Source organism: Crinia signifera, chromosome 3 (genome assembly GCF_055691185.1).
Source record: "Crinia signifera chromosome 3, ASM5569118v1, whole genome shotgun sequence".
NCBI classification, from domain to species: domain Eukaryota; kingdom Metazoa; phylum Chordata; class Amphibia; order Anura; family Myobatrachidae; genus Crinia; species Crinia signifera.
In genome coordinates, this window is record NC_139219.1 from 313,665,870 (window position 1) to 313,686,110 (window position 20,241).

The window sequence follows — 20,241 nt, forward strand, 5'->3', positions numbered from 1 at the left end:
ATTGCAAACTGCCTTCAGTTGAGCATTTCTTAAGTGTTCCCGTAACCAGAGTGCGACATACAGATGGGTCATTTTTGTAAATGATCCGGCGTTGCTCATACAATTCCTCAGCGTTTAAAACAAAAATATGGTTGTGTGCTATATACAGTATTAAAGTTTTGACATCCTTTTAAAAAATAACCAAATATCTTAGCACCAGTCCTATATTTCAAGAGGCAATAGGCCCCGCACACCACTATCGCCCGGTGATTAAGATCCAGCATGCCAGATAGATCCAGTTAATCTCCGGTCAGGGTCAGCGTTCTCACCGGAGAACACTGGCGCTGACAGATCGCTCAGTGCACATCGCTGACACATCTCTGTGCGCTGAGTGATCCTGAGCAATCTACATTGCTCAGATTGCTCAGCAACATCTCCCCATGTGTAGGCCTCTTAAAAAGAGATAAACGCGAGGGTCAGGGCCGTTTCTAGAGGCGGACAAGCCGTGCAGCAGCCCGGGGCGCCGCATCGGCTTGTCCGCCTCTGTTAACAGCCGCCCGGCAGCTCCCCCCAGCCCAGCGCCGCTGCCTCCCTTTCTCCCCCTCAGTCCCCAGCGGCCAGCGCCGCGGTTGATTTCCCAGGGGAGGGGAGCGTATCGCGCTTCTCTCCTTCCCCTCGCTCACTGGGCTGTCAGCCAATCAGAGGAGCTTGCGGGCCGGCAGCCAATCAGGAGCCAGCCCGCAGGGTATGAATGGCTGACAGCTTTAGGTGCACAATGAAGGAGAGACGCGTGATGCGCGCCCCGCACCAGCACCCGCACCAGCACCCAGGGCCACAGTGAGTTGTGGGGGCATATCTGGCGCACTGTGGGGGCATATCTGACGCACTGTGGGGGCCATATGTTTGGCACTGTGGGGGCCATATCTGTGGCACTGTGGGGGGGCATATCTGTGGCACTGTGGGGGCATATGTGTGGCACTGGGGGCATATGTTTGGCACTGTGGGGGCATATCTGTGGCACTGTGGGGGCATATCTGTGGCACTGTGGGGGCATATCTGTGGCACTGTGGGGGCCATATGTTTGGCACTGTGGGGGCATATCTGTGGCACTGTGGGGGCATATCTGTGGCACTGTAGGGGCCATATGTTTGGTACTGTGGGGGCCATATGTTTGGCACTGTGTAGGCCATATGTTTGGCACTGTGGGGGCATATTTGTGGCACTGTGGGGGCATATATCTGGCACTGTGGGGGCATATGTGTGACACTGTGGGGGCATATATGTATGGCACTGTGGGGGGTATATTAGTAAACGGCATCAGTTGTACGGCAGCGGCACGTGGGGCATAATGTGTAATAGGCATTATGGTGTGGGGAGTATTTTGTAATTGCCATCACAGTATGGGGTCTAATGGGCATCATTGTGTGGGACATAATGTGTAATTGTCATCATGGTGTGCAACATAATGTGTAATTGTCATCATGGTGTGCGGCTGAATGTGTCTGTCATCACAGTGTGCGGCGTAATGTGTAATTGTCATCACGGATAGTGTATAATGATTTAAGTAGTCTGTCATTGTTTGGCCTTTATCTGTGAAGCGTACTAGGTCACTGTGTGGGCCTTTATATTTTTATGTCACTGTGTGGCCTTCAGCCCGCCAACTTAAGTGCGGGAGGACAATGACCATTCCTGCGGTAACCAATGTCTGGACAGGTTGCGAAAGTAAGATGTAAGGTAATTGTTTTCCTGCTAGACCACGCCCTTATATTAAGCCACACCCACTTTTAAAATAAACCACGCCCCCTATTTTGCCGCCCGCGCCTTCGGCGCACGCAATCTTTTTTATATATATGTGGGGCGGGAGGGAGGGGGGGGGGGCGCATTTTTATTTCTTTGCCCTGGGAGCTAAATTGTCTAGAAACGGCCCTGGCGAGGGTGATAAAAGAGTGATCAACGTCCAGCCAGTCCGCTTCAAACTGTCATGGTATAGGGCGGGCTGTCCGCCGCGATGCCAGTGCATATGTACTAACATATGCTGCTGGCATCGCGATGCGGTGTCGGAGGCCCCCTGCGATACCTGTACTGTGGTCTGCGGGGGGTCTCCGTCTCCTCCCTGCCGGCTCCTGATGCCTACACGCCGGGGACAGCTAAGCAGGCTGTCCCCGGCGCCTCCTCCTCCCCCCTGCAGCCGGAAGATGTCCGGCTGCGTTGATAGGGGGAGGAAAGCTTACCTTCCGCGGTCCAGGAGGTCCTGCAAGAAGGTAAGCCCAAGGGAATGGGAAAGGGGGGGTCGGCAAGGTTGCGGCGACTCGGCGAAAAGAAGCCCATAGGCTTCTAAAGGGGATAACCTGGCCGGCGAAATCGGTGCGGCCGGGTAATAGTCCATAGGAAAATGCGGTAAAACAGGGGTTTTACCGCATTTTCCCTTTAGTGCATCCCACCCATAGGCTATGTTTGAAAAACAGCAGTTAGGAGCTGATTAGCTGGCTGTTTATCTCTCTATCACCCTCACTTTTTAAGACTTAATACATCTGCCCCTTTGACACTACCGCCTCTGATGGGAGGCCATTCCACTTGTCAACTACCATTTCTGTGAAGTCATTTGTCCTTGGATATCCACTGAACCAGCCTCCCTCCAGTGTCAGTGCATGTCCTCGTGTTCTAATACTTATCATCCCTCCTGGACCTCCTGATATATGTGAAAGTTTCTATCATGTCCCCCTTTCGCTTCTCTGCTGCAAACTGTACATATTGAGATCTTTTAGAGGCACTGGCAAGTTTTATGATGCAGGCATTGTCTAATGTATGTACATCCTTCTGCAGATATGGCTAAGCAGAGCAGTGGGTAGAAACATGTGACAGTTGGGAGGTATGTAATTCAGGGTTGCCTACCCTCCCAGATTGGCTGGGAGGCCCCCAGAAAGGTGGGCAACCCTCCCGGATACTGCCGGACCCCCACGCAACTCCCCAGCGGCAGTGTTAAATTACAATGATTTGCAGCTTTTTGGCTGTGAGGTGGGGCTAAATATGCAAATGGCGCCATTTAGCCCCGCCCCCTCTGCAAAGACCGGCAAATTGCGGAATTTGCAGTGCTGGGGGCAGGGCTTGATGACATCTACATGAGGCCCCGCCCCCAGAAGTGCTTCTGACAGTCTCCTTTCTGGGCTTCTTCCGGAGAGGAGACTATAAAAGTAGAGAAGTTTGATGTAATTACAATATGTGATAATACAACTACAACATAACAGAGGTTTAGAGCTAATGACATTCCCCAGAAGTAATGTGACATAGCTGTGACAGATGAGTGGGCTCACTTAGCCTACAACGCAACAGAAAGCCCCCGGAAGCTGTAGCTAACTGCTAGCGTCTGTCATCTATTATTTGTCATTGGAGTCCCCGAAGGGTTTCCTCACAGGGCTTCCCCACCGTCTGACTGCTTTGTTTTCATTTTTTTTTCATTGTGACTTTCGCTAAATGCTTTTCTCCATGTTTCTGGCATGTTTCTGCGGTTTCCGGCCATGTATTATACCCCGGGCGGAGATGCTTATTTCCTTTGTTCCGGGATGTGACACATGTCTGCTGTCGGCCCTGCAATGGCTACAATTCTAGGAAAGTAAGTTTGTGTCAAATCCAATGAGAATACACAACTCTGAGAGATCTGCTGGTTGTTCTCGATGCTTTCCCTTTTCCCAGCGGTTCGGAAATGAAAAGTTTATAATCGGAAATGCTGATGTGGTTCCAAAGATAGACATTCAATATGTTGACATGTCAGGGAAGGCTCTGGAGGTGCTGGGGCAGTACAGTTCAAAATTCAGATAGAGGAAGCACACTCACTGCCACCAACTGCCATTCCAAACTGACTCACTGGCAGTTGGAATTTCTCCCTTATTTGATGACTTGATGAGGTGAGATTATTGCAATGACAGTACTCCCTCTCTGGAGTGTACAACCAGGGCAGCCAACAGGGGTGGCTCGGAGTGGCTCAGAGCGGCTACTGGTACACAAGCTCTGTGCTGCATTTTAATTGGCCGCCGACAACCTGCATTGAAGAACCCTGTGCTTTGGGACCTGCAGGGGATGAGGGAGCAGGTCGGGGGGAGATGGGGGGGGGGAGCCGGAGGGTACTGGACTGGAAATCAGTCCTGGGCCACGAAAAATTCCTATGTACAGCTATTACCACCTTCCAGTTCTCAGAGACTGGGTGTGAACCTATATTTTTTGTGAGATACTTTTTGCTCCTGAGAGCAAAATAGTGTTCCTCCTTGCATTCCTGGAAAGGGGCGTGGCCTAACGGGGAAAGGGGGCATGGCCTTGTATCATGTCTCTGGTTTTCTCACTCTGAGATCGTGCGCAGCACTGCGAGGCATTGAGGAAACAACAGGACAATGCTCAAAAAGCAGGATTTTACCAACCATACAGCGCAATCCCAAAAGTATTTTCCCTATGCTCCTATCCATAATCCTAACCCACCCCTCCAGCAGCCTAAAACTAACCTCCCCCTCCCACAGAATAACCATAACCCCACCCACCACACACGCACGCACACACAGCCTAACCCTGGGAGTTTACCTTCTTGTTAAGCTGCAAATATACACAGCCTACAGTAGCGAACAGGTATGAATCAGTGCCATAAACTGCTGTGAACTCTGACTAGTGCCCGCAGTATGGAACTGGCAACACAATCGCCTACACCAGGGATGGGGAATCTTGACACTCCAGCTGTTGTTGAACTACACATCCCAGCATGGCCTGCATTAGTTTTAGCATGGCCAAATAGTAAAACTGTAGCAGGGCATGCTGGGATTTGTAGTTCAACAACAGCTGGAGTGTCAAGGTCAGCCATCACTGGTCTACACAATGTTTTCTGGACTTTTCAAAGTACAATAAAGTATAAACCATTTCTCAGAGACGATGCCACCCATTGCTCCCACTGTGACTCTCAATGGAAATGGCAGCGCGTTCTCGAGTTCAAGACAAAACAACATTTTCACCTACATTTCCCTGCTGAAGGTGATGTCTCGTCAGTTACAGATGGAAAAGTTCTGAAAAGCTAAATATATTTGGCAAACACCCCCCACGTGGATTCTGTTCTGGGAAATTCTCAGCTTCTATAATTGTTCCATTATTCCAGCAATTAGACAAATGCTGACAACATTCTGACTCACTGAGGTGAACATGTAGGGAAGAGGATTGCTCGGGAACTTGTGTCTCGGGATATAGATAGAAATGGTAAAGGCTGACTTGCAGGATTGCTCTCAGTCTTCCACACATGCAAAGGGCGGATTCTGGGCATTACACCCAGAGGAATTTACTTCTTTAAAATAGTAAACCTTACCATCCCGGGGGGGTTCTGCGCAGTGTGACGTGGTCAGAGGTCACGCTGCGTAGCCCTCCAGCTGCACGGATGCTCCCAGCTGCACTGCTCACGTCGTTTGGGGGGGCCATGGGGCATTTTTTTTTGCTTGGGAGGCCAATCCCAGGATTGAGTATTTTCAATCCTGAATCCCGGGATTGAAAAATTCCCCCTAGAAATCCAAGTCGCCCAGGACAAGTACAGCCGTCCTTGCTATACATCACTAAACTTATGCTGCCCATACACTTGTGCGATCGGATTCGATGCGACATCGCAGTGCGATGTCCACCAAACCTGATCGCATCTTGTGTTGCTAAAGTGCCCCCTTTTCAGCACCCGATGTCACATGCCATCTTGAAATGGCACATCGGGTGCTGGAAGAGGGCGGAGTGCTAATGGGCAGCGGGGGTCAGCGGTGGCAGCAGAATTGTTTAAACACTGGGCAGCCCTCTGATTGGCTAAGATAGCTTAGCCAATCAGAGGGCTGCCCAGTGTTTTAAACACTTCTGCCGCCACTGCTGACTGACCCCCCACTAGAGATTCTTGCGCTACATAAGGCAGCCCTCTGCCCGCCGTCTCCCACGCCGCTAGCAGTCCCTCCGGCCCCCTCTCCCCATCCCCACGCAGATGAAAAAGCGTTCCCTCCGCCCCCCACCTGCGGATTGCATTCGAGCATCGCATGTGGTTAAAAACCACATGCGATCACTCCTGCGATTCGATAGATATTATGTGCAGCACATAAGATCTTGAGACCCGACATTCGACCGGCGTGCCCGCGCATCGCGTCGAATGTCCCCCTAAAAATGCATACAATTATTCGATTTATCGGCCAGATGTGGTCGAAATCGAATGATTGCATGCAATATCTCACAAGTGTATGGGCAGAATGACACCACTGGTTATGTAACTGGACTGTTCATAGTGTGAGTCAGCCACTGATGTGTGCCTATATACAGTAACTCTGCAATACCAACACCGGCACACACGTCATCTCCAACACAAATGACAGTATGCACAGTGCTATGTAACCGCAAGAGCTGTCCTTGGCCAATATCGTCATGCATATGGGATTACTGAATGCCGGTATGCGTTCAGAGGCTGGCGACAGGCATCGTAAGCATCTTGCTGCATCTCGCCCTTTGTGTGTGAATGATGACTCACTGTGAATGGCAGCGCAGTACTAGCAGCAACAGCCCCAGTTATATTCTGACTGATCGAACTGTACAGCATCCCACATCAGCCTCAGGTCCTGTGTGTCTGATCAAGCGGGCGGTAGGTCACACACAGTGTCCTCTCATAACGTGCTTTATCCCCGGGCAATGACGACAGAACAGTTGTCCTTTGAAGTTTCACCGAAAGGACATTAATTGTGATCAGTGTGTTACATAGTAAGTGTGATATCACTGTGATCATTGTATAGTCATCAGTGCATAACAGGTGTGTTATACTGTATGTATCAGTGTCATATATTTATAGTGATCTGTATGTATCAGGTGTGTGAGGTCAGTGTGACCTGTGTATAGTGATGTGCGTATCAGGTGTGTGAGGTCAGTGTGATCTGTGTATAGTGATCTGTGTGTATCAGGTGTGTGAGGTCAGTGTGACCTGTGATCAGGTGTGTGAGGTCAGTATGACCTGTGTATAGTGATGTGTGTATCAGGTGTGTGAGGTCAGTATGACCTGTGTATAACATAACCTCCAACATGACCCATTCCATTAGGTACAAAATGCTCTGTTGCAGGACTTCCCTTTTACTTATATGATTGCCATCACCTGTGTTGACACACCTTTCTTATAGATGAACTAATTCAACACAGGTGACGGCAATCAAACATTAAGAGGGAAGTCCAGGAACAGAGCATTTTGTACCTAATGGAATGGGTCATGTTGGAGTGTATGGTAAAGTGATCTGTAGATAAGTGAAGAGAATCAGGTCTCCCAACCAGAGGTGGAACTACCATTGCAGTACACTGGGGCCCTTGAGGACTAAGGGGCCCACTGCTGCCGCTGTCATCCACTGCTGTAATGCATATTGTGAACTTGGGTTGGGGGACGAGGGAACCAAATTATAATTCTGCCCCGGAGCTCCCCACCCACACGTTCTACCACTGCTCCCAACAGCTGACGACATCAATATTTACAGGCGCAGCAGAGACGGCGGTAGGTCCAGCTGCTGTACAAATCTTCCCGTGCACACAGCGGTGGCTACTCCCTGTGTAGAGGAGCGGGGCTGCCACTGGCCGTGCTGCCTGTCCAGCACCTTTACAATGAAGCTAACAGGTGCCAGGCCCAATGCATGCGCACAAAAGGCCTTTGACTGCACATTTGCAAACCCCCAGCTTCTATGGACTGCATTGGCTGCAGCCCATAGAAGCCGGGGAGGGCGACTCCCCTTTTGCAGAGAAACCACCATATACAGATGTGCCCTCATCGCAACCAAATGTGACCGGTTTGCCACAAATCATGTGCTCGTTAGCAGGCATGTGCTAATAGTCACACCTGCGATCCAAAGACTTTGCATTATGCAATCAAGAGTGAGATTAGTCACCCCCCCCGGTGCATTAAGTCACTGCTGCGATACATGCACACATGCGTATGCATTGCGGCACGGATGACCGCTGCTACGACCTGGCTTTGCGGTGTGTAAGGGGTATGCTCCATGTTTTAACTTACTCTTGCACATCCCTTATTGTGTGTCCAATGTGTGTGTCCACTAACAGTAAAAGTACATTTGGAACAACATTTGTGTATTTGCTATAGAAGCTATGTACCGTATGTGTTCCCCTGGCAGTGCCAAGGTACCACTCAGAGTAGCTCTGCCTAATGTGAGGTGGGGGGGGGAGGGTTACAGCTCTGGTGGCGGCGTTCAGTGGGGGAGCAAGCAGCAGCGGGGTCTGTGTGCTCAATGCACTGACATGCTGCTGCCCACTGACTGAGCACCGAAGGGAAGGGGGGGTGGGCACCACAGACTTTTTTGCAGAGGGGAGCAAAATTTATAGTTACGCCACTGGCGGCGTTGGGTTCCACCACCTCTTTTGGACCATTGTAAGCCCTGAGCAGAACTTTTAAGAAGGACACGATGTACTCAGAACATTTAAAGATTAAAATGTTCTATCTTGAAGTGATTGACTGAGCAGCTATTGATCCGGCGATCGATTGAGCACACAGTCATCTTAGCGGCGTGACTACGAATAAAGCGGAACTTGTGCCCTAAAGTCATTTTATTCTTAAAAACAAAAAAAATCCCCTTTAAGCTACAAAGAGAAAGAAGATTTATTTTATTAATGAAGGTTCAGAGAATATTTTTATTGTATTAGTTTTTTATTCTTCAAACAGTTTTCTTTGTAATATTTATTGACTATTTTTTAGCTTATACTATATTAGTCTAATGGATATTTCTGTGCGTTTTAAAAGCAGATTTTTTAGTTCAACCTGATAATTCAGGGGCGGTTGTTCTTGCTGCTGCCATTGCGATTACTGCTTGAGTTTCCCTTATCCGTATACCCGAAAACCAAAACCGTGATTTTTCAGAATACTGTATGCCATTTTTGTTTTGTTTTTTTGCCCCTCCCGCACCTTTTTTTTCATACTCACCTCGGCCTTTGGTATCCACAGTGGCCATCGGAGTCATCTTCAGTGGCATCCCCGTTCCCAAGCATGCATTGCGTGGGTGCACCGGTGACGTCACCAGCGCACTCACGCATACTGTATGTTCCATATATAGAGAGATTGTGAAAAGAGATTCTAAACGTTACACCTAGAAGCGTGGGTGTGTACTGCTACATCTAAGATGAATGTTTTTAAATGACTTATATCCAAATGTAGATGAGCCCCAAAGCCGTTAGTAAGAGATACTATACTTGGTAAAGTGCTGGGATATGGTGCTGATGATTCAATGTAAATACAGTACAGTATCTCTCTCTATATATATTTTTGTACCCCCAAAAATGTAACAGTGTAATGTGGGCTGGGTGACATGAGGGAGATTGCTAGACTACTGAGGGAGAGAGGGAGATTGCTGCTATGTCAGGGAGCCTACTGTAGAATGCAGGAGGGGAGGTAACTATGATGTAACAGTGTAATGTGGGCTAGGTGGCATGAGGGAGATTGCTAGACTAATGAGGGAGAGAGGAAGATTGCTGCTATTTCAGAGAGTCTCCTGAAGAATGCAGGAGGGGAGGTAACTATGATGTAACAGTGTAATGTGGGCTAGGTGACATGAGGGAGATTGCTAGACTAATGAGGGAGAGAGGGAGATTGCTGCTATTTCAGAGAGTCTCCTGAAGAATGCAGGAGGGGAGGTAATGATGATGTAACAGTGTAATGTGGGGTAGGTGACATGAGGGAAATTGCTAGACTAATGAGGGAGAGAGGGAGATTGCTGCTATGTCAGGGAATCTCCTGTAGAATGCAGGAGGGGAGGTAACGATGATGTAACAGTGTAATGTGGGCTAGGTGACATGAGGGAGATTGCTAGACTAATGAGGGAGAGAGGGAGATTGCTGCTATGTCAGGGGGTCTCCTGCAGAATACAGGAGGGGAGGTAACTATGATGTAACAGTGTAATGTGGGCTAGGTGACATGAGGGAGATTGCTAGACTACTGAGGGAGAGAGGGAGATTGCTGCTATGTCAGGGAGCCTACTGTAGAATGCAGGAGGGGAGGTAACTATGATGTAACAGTGTAATGTGGGCTAGGTGACATGAGGGAGATTGCTAGACTAATGAGGGAGAGAGGGAGATTGCTGCTATGTCAGGGAATCTCCTGTAGAATGCAGGAGGGGAGGTAACGATGATGTAACAGTGTAATGTGGGCTAGGTGACATGAGGGAGATTGCTAGACTAATGAGGGAGAGAGGGAGATTGCTGCTATATCAGGGAGTCAGAGGGTAGGCAGCTATGTTGTAAATCCAGGCAATGTCAATCACAGAAATAGGTTAAAAGTTTTTGACAAATCACAACGGGAGGACAAGAAGCCTCTTTGTCTGATATTTGTCTGCATATCTCCCAGCGAGCAGAATCACAAGACGGTCACTGCTTCCCCACAGGCAGAACTTATGACTTCTTCTTTTTTTCATTTTACGCTGCACATGGACGACAAGGAAAATCCCCCAGAGAAAATAACATATCTGTTGTTACTAATTTACTGATTACGGGGATAATTTAATGCCACATAAAAATGATTGCGTCTGTCTGGCTGTGCCAAATCAGAAAACATGCACACCCAGTTCTTTACAGTTTTATTTCTGCGAAAGCAGCATATTAATATTCCCCTCCCACCTGACTGACGTTATTAGGGTACATTTACATCAGCTGCTTTCACACCGCAAAAACGGCATGGAGCCGGTATTTTGAAACATTTCTAAAAACGGGTCAGACCAGGGCCGGCGCCACCACTAGGCAGCTCTAGGCATTTGCCTAGGGCCCAAGCACCTGGAGGGCGGCAGTTCGCCCCTCACCCCCAGCGAACTGTGTAAAAAAAATTGCTGCCCCGGCGTCCCTGCAGTGCTGGGGCGGTCAGGGGTGTCCGTGCCGTAGGGGTACCTGCGGCGCCGTCATGTGTATAAAGCTGGCTGCGGGCGGCGGGGTCCCTGTAGTGAATAGCAAATATCTAACGCTATGCGCGCGGCGGCGCGGGAAGCGCTAGTTATTTGCTATTCACTACAGGGACCCCGCCGGCCGCAGCCAGCTTTATACACATGACGGCGCCGCAGGTACCCCTACGGCACGGACACCCCTGACCGCCCCAGCACTGCAGGGACGCCGGGGCAGCAATTTTTTTACACAGGTACCACCCCCCCCTCCCTCCCCCCGGCACCGGGGCGCCCCCACGCCGACTCGCCTGGGGCGCTCCGGTGCCTTGCACCGGCCCTGGGTCAGACAGTTAAAACCCCATTCACACCGCGGGTGAGATTTAATAGGATGAGAGATTCAGGAAGTGAGAGATTTGGTAAGAATTCTCTAGTTTTTTTTTTAAAGCGGCAATCATTTACACTTTAAAATCAAACTGGTTCTGCAGTGTAAATGATTGCCGCTTTAAAAAAACTGGAGAATTCTTACCAAATCTCTCACTTCCTGAATCTCTCATCCTATTAAATCTCACCCGCATATCTCTAAACTGTATTTCAATGCAGTTTTTGTCCCTTCACAACATTGAACCCGTTAAAAGTAAAACCCATAGAAAACAGTGGATGAAAAAAAAAACGGTTCTGAAAGGGTAGAACCCTGCTTCATTACCATATAGGAACAGTTTTATAGAACCGGTAAATTCTCTCTGCACCTTTCAGACTGCACATATTAGCATTTTGAAATGGTAAAAAATCGTCAAAATACCTATACTTAAAAAGTGCGGTCTGAAAGGGGCATCACTAAAACTGTTGCAGGGCATGCTGGGATGTGTAGTTCAACACCTGGAGGGCCAAAGGTTCCCCCTCCCTGTTCTAGAAAGTGCTTAATAAATAAGAAGTAGAATCTGATTGGTTGTTATGGGCAACATCCCATCTTCAATAAAGTAAATTTACAGCTATCATATTTTGGCCAAAACTGGCTGTCCTTTAGGTCCATCATGTGGACCTCCAATATTGGCAGCAATATTTGGTGATCTGCATGAAATTCAATGAAAGGAATCGGGGGGCTTCCATTAGGCCACACCCTCATCGGAAGCAGCATTCAGATTGCAGATGCTGGCTACTGTTTCCTACAGACACCTGTGGCATTAGCTTGTTAGTAATATGGTATTGCACAGCTGCTTTCCTGCATGAATCAGATGTGCATAGGCTAGCTCCCGACTAGCACGGGACAGTCCCGCATTCCACCTGTGTCCTGAGGTGGGGTGGGGGGGATCAAATGGGAGTCCATCCTTCTCCGCCGCTGCTCTGCTGATCAGAGGTGAATAAACACTGGCCCTTATTCTGGTTCACTCGCGAAGGCAAATTCCTTCTCAAATGGACAAAACCATGTGCACTGCAGGTGGGGCAGATGTAAGATGTGCAGAGAGATTTAGATTTGTGTAAGTTATTTTGTTTCTGTGCAGGGAAAATACTAGCTGCTTTATTTTTACACTGCAATATAGATCTCACTTTGAAGTAAAACCCCACCCAAATCTCATTCTCTCTGCACAAGATACATCTGCCCCACCTGCAGTGCACTCCATTTGAGAAGGAATCTCAAGGGACTGGTGGCATGGCCAGCTGCTCACAGAGCTGCTGGGCTCATCCTGCAATGCATTATTTGTCCCAGCAAGAGGTTTCAATTAAATACTAGATGATCTTTCGGTTTTAACCAAGGAAATGTGTTCTGGGCAGAACATTTTACTGAGGAATCGAATTATGAAAGACCCCTGCTTAATGGATGCCTGCAAATAACTGTCACAGTTTCCAGATCCAAGGGGGAACAGGGAGAGTTCTCCAACTGCCACACATTCCAGAGCACAATGATGATTCATTGTAAATGGCAGGTGGATATTATAAAACATAAATCTGAAACAAAGCAACCAATTACAACACCAATATATTTATTCAAATCTGCTTAACGGCATCATAGAAATACGTCGCTAATAAAAATCGTCCATCTGCATTTCATATATAAATTGGGAGATGCAGATGGCAAAATGCATCAATGACACTATTAATTGTTATCCACATTTTGCATATTTTAGTAATTATGCTCCTTAATAGCTTGCATGTTTAACTTCATAAGAGTCTGTCACTTTGTATGCAGACCGCCCCCATAGATAAGATAGCCAGCATCAATACCAGCACACCCTATTCAATATGCATATGATCTGCCTGCATTACATACAAGCCTACAATGCTTGTGCTTGTGTGTACACAGCTTCAGGGCAGGAGTAGTACTCAATCACGCCAGATATGTCAACAAAACTGACACATTCCACTCTGCATCAGTCCTATAGCATGTGAAATATTGGGTGAGATTTAATAGGATGAGAGATTCAGAAAGTGAGAGATTTGGTGAGACATCTCCAGTTTTTTTTAAAGCAGCAATCATTTACACTACAAAACCAGTTTGATTTTGCATTGTAAATGATTGCCGCTTTAAAAAAAAACTGGAGATGTCTCACCAAATCTCTAATTTTCTGAATCTCTCATCCCATTAAATCTCACCCATAATGTATTGGCATAAATCACATTGGTGCAGTACAGGGTCGCCTACTTTTAAACCAGCTTCACATTGCAGCTTTAACACGGTATATGTTTTTTTACCGTTTTAAAACCGGGACAGCTGCAATGTGAAAGCTCCATTGTCAATTTACCGGTTACAGAATACCGGTATTTTGAAACGTGTTAAAAGCAGGATCCTACCCGTTTGAAAAAGTGATGGTAAAAAACGGCATTGAAACGGTAATACCCCTTTCAAACTGCACTTAAACGGGTAATATACCGTTTAAGCTATGCGGTGTGAAAGGGGTTAAGGCTGTCTGCCCATTTTTTAAAAACGTTTCAAATTACCGGCTCAGTGCCGTTTATGCGATGTGAAACCAGCTTTAAAGTCTCCTCTCCGGGAGAAGCTAGGAGAGGAGACTGTCAGCAGCACTTCGGGGGCTGGGTCTTATGTAGACGTCATCAACCTGATTAACCTGTTCACACCGCAATGAACCGGTAAGAACCCTGCTTTTTTACAAGTTGGAATTCTGGGTTGCTGTCGGTTTTCTGGACCCAGTATGCCCTTTCACCTATTACCGCGTCGAACCGGCAACAAAACGGCATGAACCTGGTAATTAGGTGCGATCTGAAAGGGGTATTATTTCATCAGAGACTCTGCAGTGCCATAAACACATGTAACTGTTGATAGATTTATATATTTTACTAGTGAACAAGGGTTTACATGATTATTTTATCATTATAATAAATTGTCGCAATTCATTTATCTACAGTTTCTTCATATACTGTAGCAACGCTCTTGGAATTGATCCGAAACATATTTCATTAACACTTTGAGTGGCAAAATCTCTGTGAGAGATATGCAAAATATCACTACAAATCCAGGCGTCGCTCACATTTGTTATATATATTCAAATAAAATAAAAAAGATTATATTTCCTATATAAAGGTAAATATTACAGGTCATTGATGAATAAAAATGTTTGCTTGGCACTTTTCATGCCTATTTTGCCTACAAATTGACTTGGCAAGGGTTAATACTGAATTGGTCAAACAGTATAACAATATATATTTGCTGGTATTAAAAACCCATAAAAACAAGATAATTATTTAGACATCCCACAAACAGTATGTATTATATTAGTGTCCTTATGGCTAATTTACACTGACCACCATAATCCACATTAAGGGGGAAATTTACTAAAGGAAATGTAAAAAAAAAAAATAGGTGTATTTGTATTTAGAAATACACTTATTTTTGACATTTACTATCCCGAAAATACGGCAATTCGTATTCATATTGATGTGCTATCAATACGAATACGAATTGCTGTATTTTCGCGATAGTAAATGTCAAAAATAAGTGTATTTCTAAATACAAATACACCTATTTTTACAAATTTCCTTTAGTAAATTTCCCCGTAATAGTCAGATAGGCCCTTATTCTAATCGGTGCGGCCGGATCCGAATATGCGGCCAGCACCGTGCTTCCTAAACCCCGCCTTCCATACGGATCGCCAACTCCGTACGTACGCGGTAAAAAGCTGTCCGAACGGACCGCACGTGTATTTCTCATGAATACACCTCCTCCATCTCAGGGAACCTCCCCCATCATTCGATGGTCGCAGAACATCGAATGCAGGGCCGAGTGGTCCACCAGATCCCGCAACCTCAGACCACACGGGCATTTCTCCGTGCAAAAGCAGGGATCTGGGCGGGCAGCTGACATCCGGCGATGTCATATGTCCGCCCCCTACACGTGCGTCACAGCCGCATTACCATACGTACGCCCAGCGTTTGCATGGGAACGCCCATGAAACGCGGGGTGTAAACACATGGTAATGAGCCCAAACAGCCCTTCACACCCCTCTCCACCCCCTGTTCGTAGTGTACACATTTCATGCGGAATGTGGCCGTGCGTCCCGCTCGCACATGCTCAGAGACGCCTCTGCACATGCGCAGACACAAAACATCGGCGGCACGAACGCACGCGGATATTACCGCACCAACCAGAATAAGGGCCATAGTCCCTGCCCAGCTGGATATTAGAAGTAGTTAGTAAATAGTATTCAATGTCCAGGCCTAGAACAGCTTTTAGACGCCGTTCCCTCGCAATCACTAATCGGAGCGTAATTGCTCAGTGCTTTGATGCGCGGATTAGGGCTTATTATATGCAAAGCAGGGATAATCAGTGATGATACTTGATCTGCTTAGGGAGAAAGAGGTATTCAACAAAAAGGTATTTAGCACAGCTATTAAACAAAGTTCTCTCTCAGCTGATATTAGTCAATCATAGAAGCATAATTGCTCGGTGCTTCAACAAATAAGTTAGTGCTTATTATATACAAAGCAGGGTTAGTCAATTATAATACTTGGGGTGATTCAGGTTGGTTTGCAAAACAGATATTGTTTGCTAATGGCAAAACCATGCTGCACTGGGCAGATGTAACATGTGCAGAGAGAGTTAGATTTGGGTGAGTTATTTTGTTTCTGTGCAGGGTAAATACTGACTGCTTTATTTTTATGCTGCAATACAGATATCAGTTTGAAGTACAAACCCCACCCAAATCTGACTCTGTCTGCACATGTTACATCTGCCCCACCTGCAGTGCACATGGTTTTGTCCATTATCAAACCAAGGAGGTGATTCAGATTCACTCACAAAGCACATTCTGGCCCTTATTGTGATTGATTCGGACCGCTGCGTGTGCAGTCGGACGGCCGATGTTTGGTGTTTGCGCATGTGCAGAGGCGTTTCTGCGCATGTGCGAACGCCTCGCACGTCCGAACACAGCGTGATTTCCGTGCAGAAAATGATCTACGGAACCATCCGAGCAGGGGGTGGAGAGGGGCATGAAGGGCTGTTTGGGCTCATTACCATATGCGTACGCCCCTCGTTGACGCACGTGTGGGGGGCAGACAGCTGACATAGCAGGATGCCAGCTGCCCCCCCATATCCCTGCTATCATACAGAGAAATGTCCGAGTGGTCTGGAGCACTCGGTGCTGTCTGACCGCTCGGTCTATCATTCAATGGTCGGCGACCACCGGAGAATGAGGGAGGTTCCCACAGATGGAGGTGTTCACATGAAAAATCCACTCGTGGTCCGTACGCTCTGCGTTCGGACGGTGTGAGCGATCCGGACGGTAGGCGGGGCTAAGAACACTCGGTTCCTGTCCAAAATACGCATCCGTCCGATTCAACTAGAATCAGGGCCTTGGTATGCTAATGGACAAAACCATGTGCAGTGCCGGTGCATGGGGCAGATTTTCCATAATAAGCCTTAAAAAGACATAAACGCAAGGGTGATAAAGAGTGCTAAACCTCCAGACAACCAGCTCCTAACTGCATACCTCCCAACTTTGGCAGCTTAGCAGGCGGGAAATTTTCGGGGGCGTGGCCTAATTTGGGGGCGTGGCCTACAATTGCGGCTCTCCCGCGAGGCCACGCCCCCATTTTGCCGCTATGGGGGCATGACCCAGAGGCTCTGTGAGCCTCTAGCCATGCCCCCAGCCCCCTGGCTGCGGGAGTAGACGCTGTGCGCATGCGCACATCGTTTATTCCCCGCTGCTTAGCAGCTGACAGGGGGGACTCCCAACAGCCCCCCCACACCGCGGGACACTGCCGCCCGCGGGTGGGACAGCGGGACAGGCCCTGATAATCAGGACTGTCCCGCTAAAATCGGGACTGTTGGGAGGTATGTAACTGCCATGTTATCGGCAGTTTTCGAAAAATGGCAGTTGGGAACAGAGTGGCTGCATGTTTATTGCTGATTGTCACCCTTGCATTTATCTCTTTTTAAGGCTTAATACAGCAGCCAATCAGCTCCAACTGCCACGTTACAGGCTGGGTTTGGAAAATTACACTTAGGAGCTGATTGGCTGCTGCGTTATCACTGGACACTTTTTCACTTCATGTGGCTTAATAAATCTGGCCTAAAAACCAGTAAACAGTGGCGTAACAATACTGCCGCAGACCCCGCAATGGCTTGGGGGAGCCAGCACTGCCGGGGTCTGTGGGGAGCGCAGCCAAGTCATTGGCTGCTGTGCATGGACAGGTCACAAGCTGTACAGGCAGTGGCGTAACTTCAAAAATTGCGCCCCCCCCCCGCCAAAGGTGATGATGCGCCCGCCACCCGCCACATATACATACATACTACATGTATACTTACTCAGGAGTCCGGCTGCGATGCGGGTCGGAGTCCGGTTGTCATCGGCGCGGGTGGGAGCTGGGATGCCTGTCAGCGCTGCAGTGGTCCCGGCTCCCGTCCTGGCTTCATTCTGATATGAAGAACGGACCATCACAAAATGTCCGCCCCCATACTGCAGACAGTTTCAGAACTGTCTGCTATATGGGGGGCGGACATTTTATGATGGTCCATGCTTCATATAATCAGAATGAAGCCAGGACGGTAGCCGGGACCACTGCAGCGCTGACAGGTATCCCAGCTCCCACCCGCACCGCTATTACAATAGCACCGCAGCCCCCCGGCGCCTGCACTTACACTGCGCCTCCCCGCCACCGCGGGGGCTGCGGTGCTATTGTTACGCCACTGTGTACAGGGCCTGCCCACCCCCAGTTCCCTTGATGCCGCCAGCGCTGTAAAGAAAAACAGGACAGCTGAGCGACGGCTCAGGTGTCCAGTCATATTTCACACAGCAGCCTGCAGCTCAGCGACTGGCTAGGCATGCAGGCTGTAGAGCAGAAGGAGGCGGGATCCCGGCATCAGTGTGTGGAGGGAGGAGGATCCTAGGAGACAGATGAGAGAGGAACGAGCAGGCTCCCCTCTCTCCCGTCTTGTGAATAAAGCCAGTCTGCACCATTAACAAGTGTCTCCACCTTCTCACTCTCCAACCCACCAGAAACTATTTTGGCAGGGGGGGCGGGGGCAAATTTTATAGTTACGCCACTGCCAGTACAGTCTATCACACAGCAATTGGGCATGTATATTTGTATATACAGTAGACGATTGACCTTACCTATGATTAACAGGTACAATGCAGCGATGATATCCGCTTCTTTGGAGAGTTTGGATTCAAATAGGTCTCCGTCTCTTTCCACCATCGGAATGAGGCCATGATTTTCCAATAATGTTTTATTTGTCGCCATCTTGCTTCAAGTGTCAGTCATGCCTGTAGGTACACAGAAAGGTGCGTGTTTAATCCCGCAGGTGCTAGTGCATAGCCATTACTGGGGCGCGACGGGACAATACAAGTACTGTACATAAAGGCCGAGACAGGCAGCACGTGGTAAAGTCTATCGATTCGCTAGGAACTGGCAGGGTCCCTGTGGCGTGCTACAGAAATCCCAGTGTATAAGTGATGACGTTGCATATTGCTTTTATTTTCTAGATTGCAGTAAAAAAAAATGTCATCTAGACTATCATAATGTAATGACCGTGTCACCCATAAATCCATGTCACCAAATATAGAATGATCCGGGATGTTCTGCTGTGTTAAGAACAACACAGGAAAGGCGTCTGGGAGTTATAGAGCAGATGATATGAAGGCAAACATCTTGGTGGCGTTGAGTGAGAGTAGACCACCCACCCTGATCACTGGGAGAGCGTTCAGTCCTGGGGGCTTCAAGGATGCAATTAACAATGCGTAACAAACATCACTGAGGTCAGCTTCTCAACGGCACAAACAGCGGCATTGGGCAGAAGGAGAAGTGACAAGAAACAAGCCATTTGCAGACACATGGGGCAGATGTATTACGCCTGGGGAAGTGATAATGTGGAAGGTGATAAGCAGCCAGTTGGCTCTTAACTGTCATTTTTCAAACCTGGACTGCAATGTGGCAGTTAGGCTGCTCTTTATCACTTCATCAGGCTTAATACATCTGCACCACAGAAACCTTGCACTTCCTACCAGGACCTTTCCTCAGGATCTCATGCGGAGGAGACATCAGTAGAATCCAGTATGTATGAAGGTCAGCAACCCGTGTAGATGACAGATAAGTAATTTATTATTAGTTAATAACAGTTTCTTATACAGCGCACACATATTCCGCAGCGCTGTACAGAGAATATTTGAACATTCACATCAGTCCCTGCCCCAGCGGAGCTTACAATCTATATTCCCTACCACATGTACACGCACACACAGACATTCTAGGGTTAATTTGTTGGGAGCCAATTATGCTACCAGTATATATTTGGATTGTGGGAGGAGACCGAAGTACCCGGAGGGAACCCACGCAAGCACGGGGAGAATATACAAACTCCACATAGTTAGTGCCATGGTGGGAATCGAACCTCATGACCTCAGTGCTCTGAGGCAGTAATGCGAACCTATGGAAAAGTTCACCATAGCCAATAATTATCTTCTACTGTGGCTACAATTGTATAGATTTTAGTTGACGAATGACAGCTGGAAGCTGATTGGTTGGTATGGGTAAATTACTTTATTTGTCCCTTTTTAGAAAGTTTGATAGATCTCCCCCATTGCTTAGTGACACACTTTAAAATTGGAAGGAAAAAGACTTAAAGACAGCATCATTATTATACAGTAGTATTTGTGGTGGGGACTTAAGTGGAACAACAATTCATGAATGCATCGGATGAACGTAGGATTTATTCTGCAAGACATAGACACAGGTTTGTAGTGGTGCAGACAATTTTCTGTGTTTGCTGGCATCATCTATCCGTGAACAGCCATGTTGGTTTGTTGTGTTCCATTGTGGAATGCACAGCCATTTGTTACTTTAGAAACGGTAGAAGCACACCATGTGACTTTGCGTATATAAACATTGGTGGCCAGTGTCCATTAATGTACTAACATAAGCATTGGTG

At 47.7% G+C, this 20,241-nt stretch overlaps 1 protein-coding gene across 5 annotated transcripts in view; it reads right to left on the minus strand.

Moving 5' to 3' along the window:
- The window catches only part of OPN5 (opsin 5), an 87,244-nt gene that overhangs the window by 33,377 nt on the left and 33,626 nt on the right, over positions 1–20,241 (minus strand). For all 5 annotated transcript variants that reach the window (XM_083178656.1, XM_083178659.1, XM_083178657.1 and 2 more), the window contains one exon: positions 18,428–18,580. In XM_083178656.1, the coding sequence (XP_083034782.1) occupies positions 18,428–18,557 (130 nt within the window). In that variant the 5' untranslated portion in view covers positions 18,558–18,580. The remainder of the gene's footprint in view (positions 1–18,427; positions 18,581–20,241) is intronic.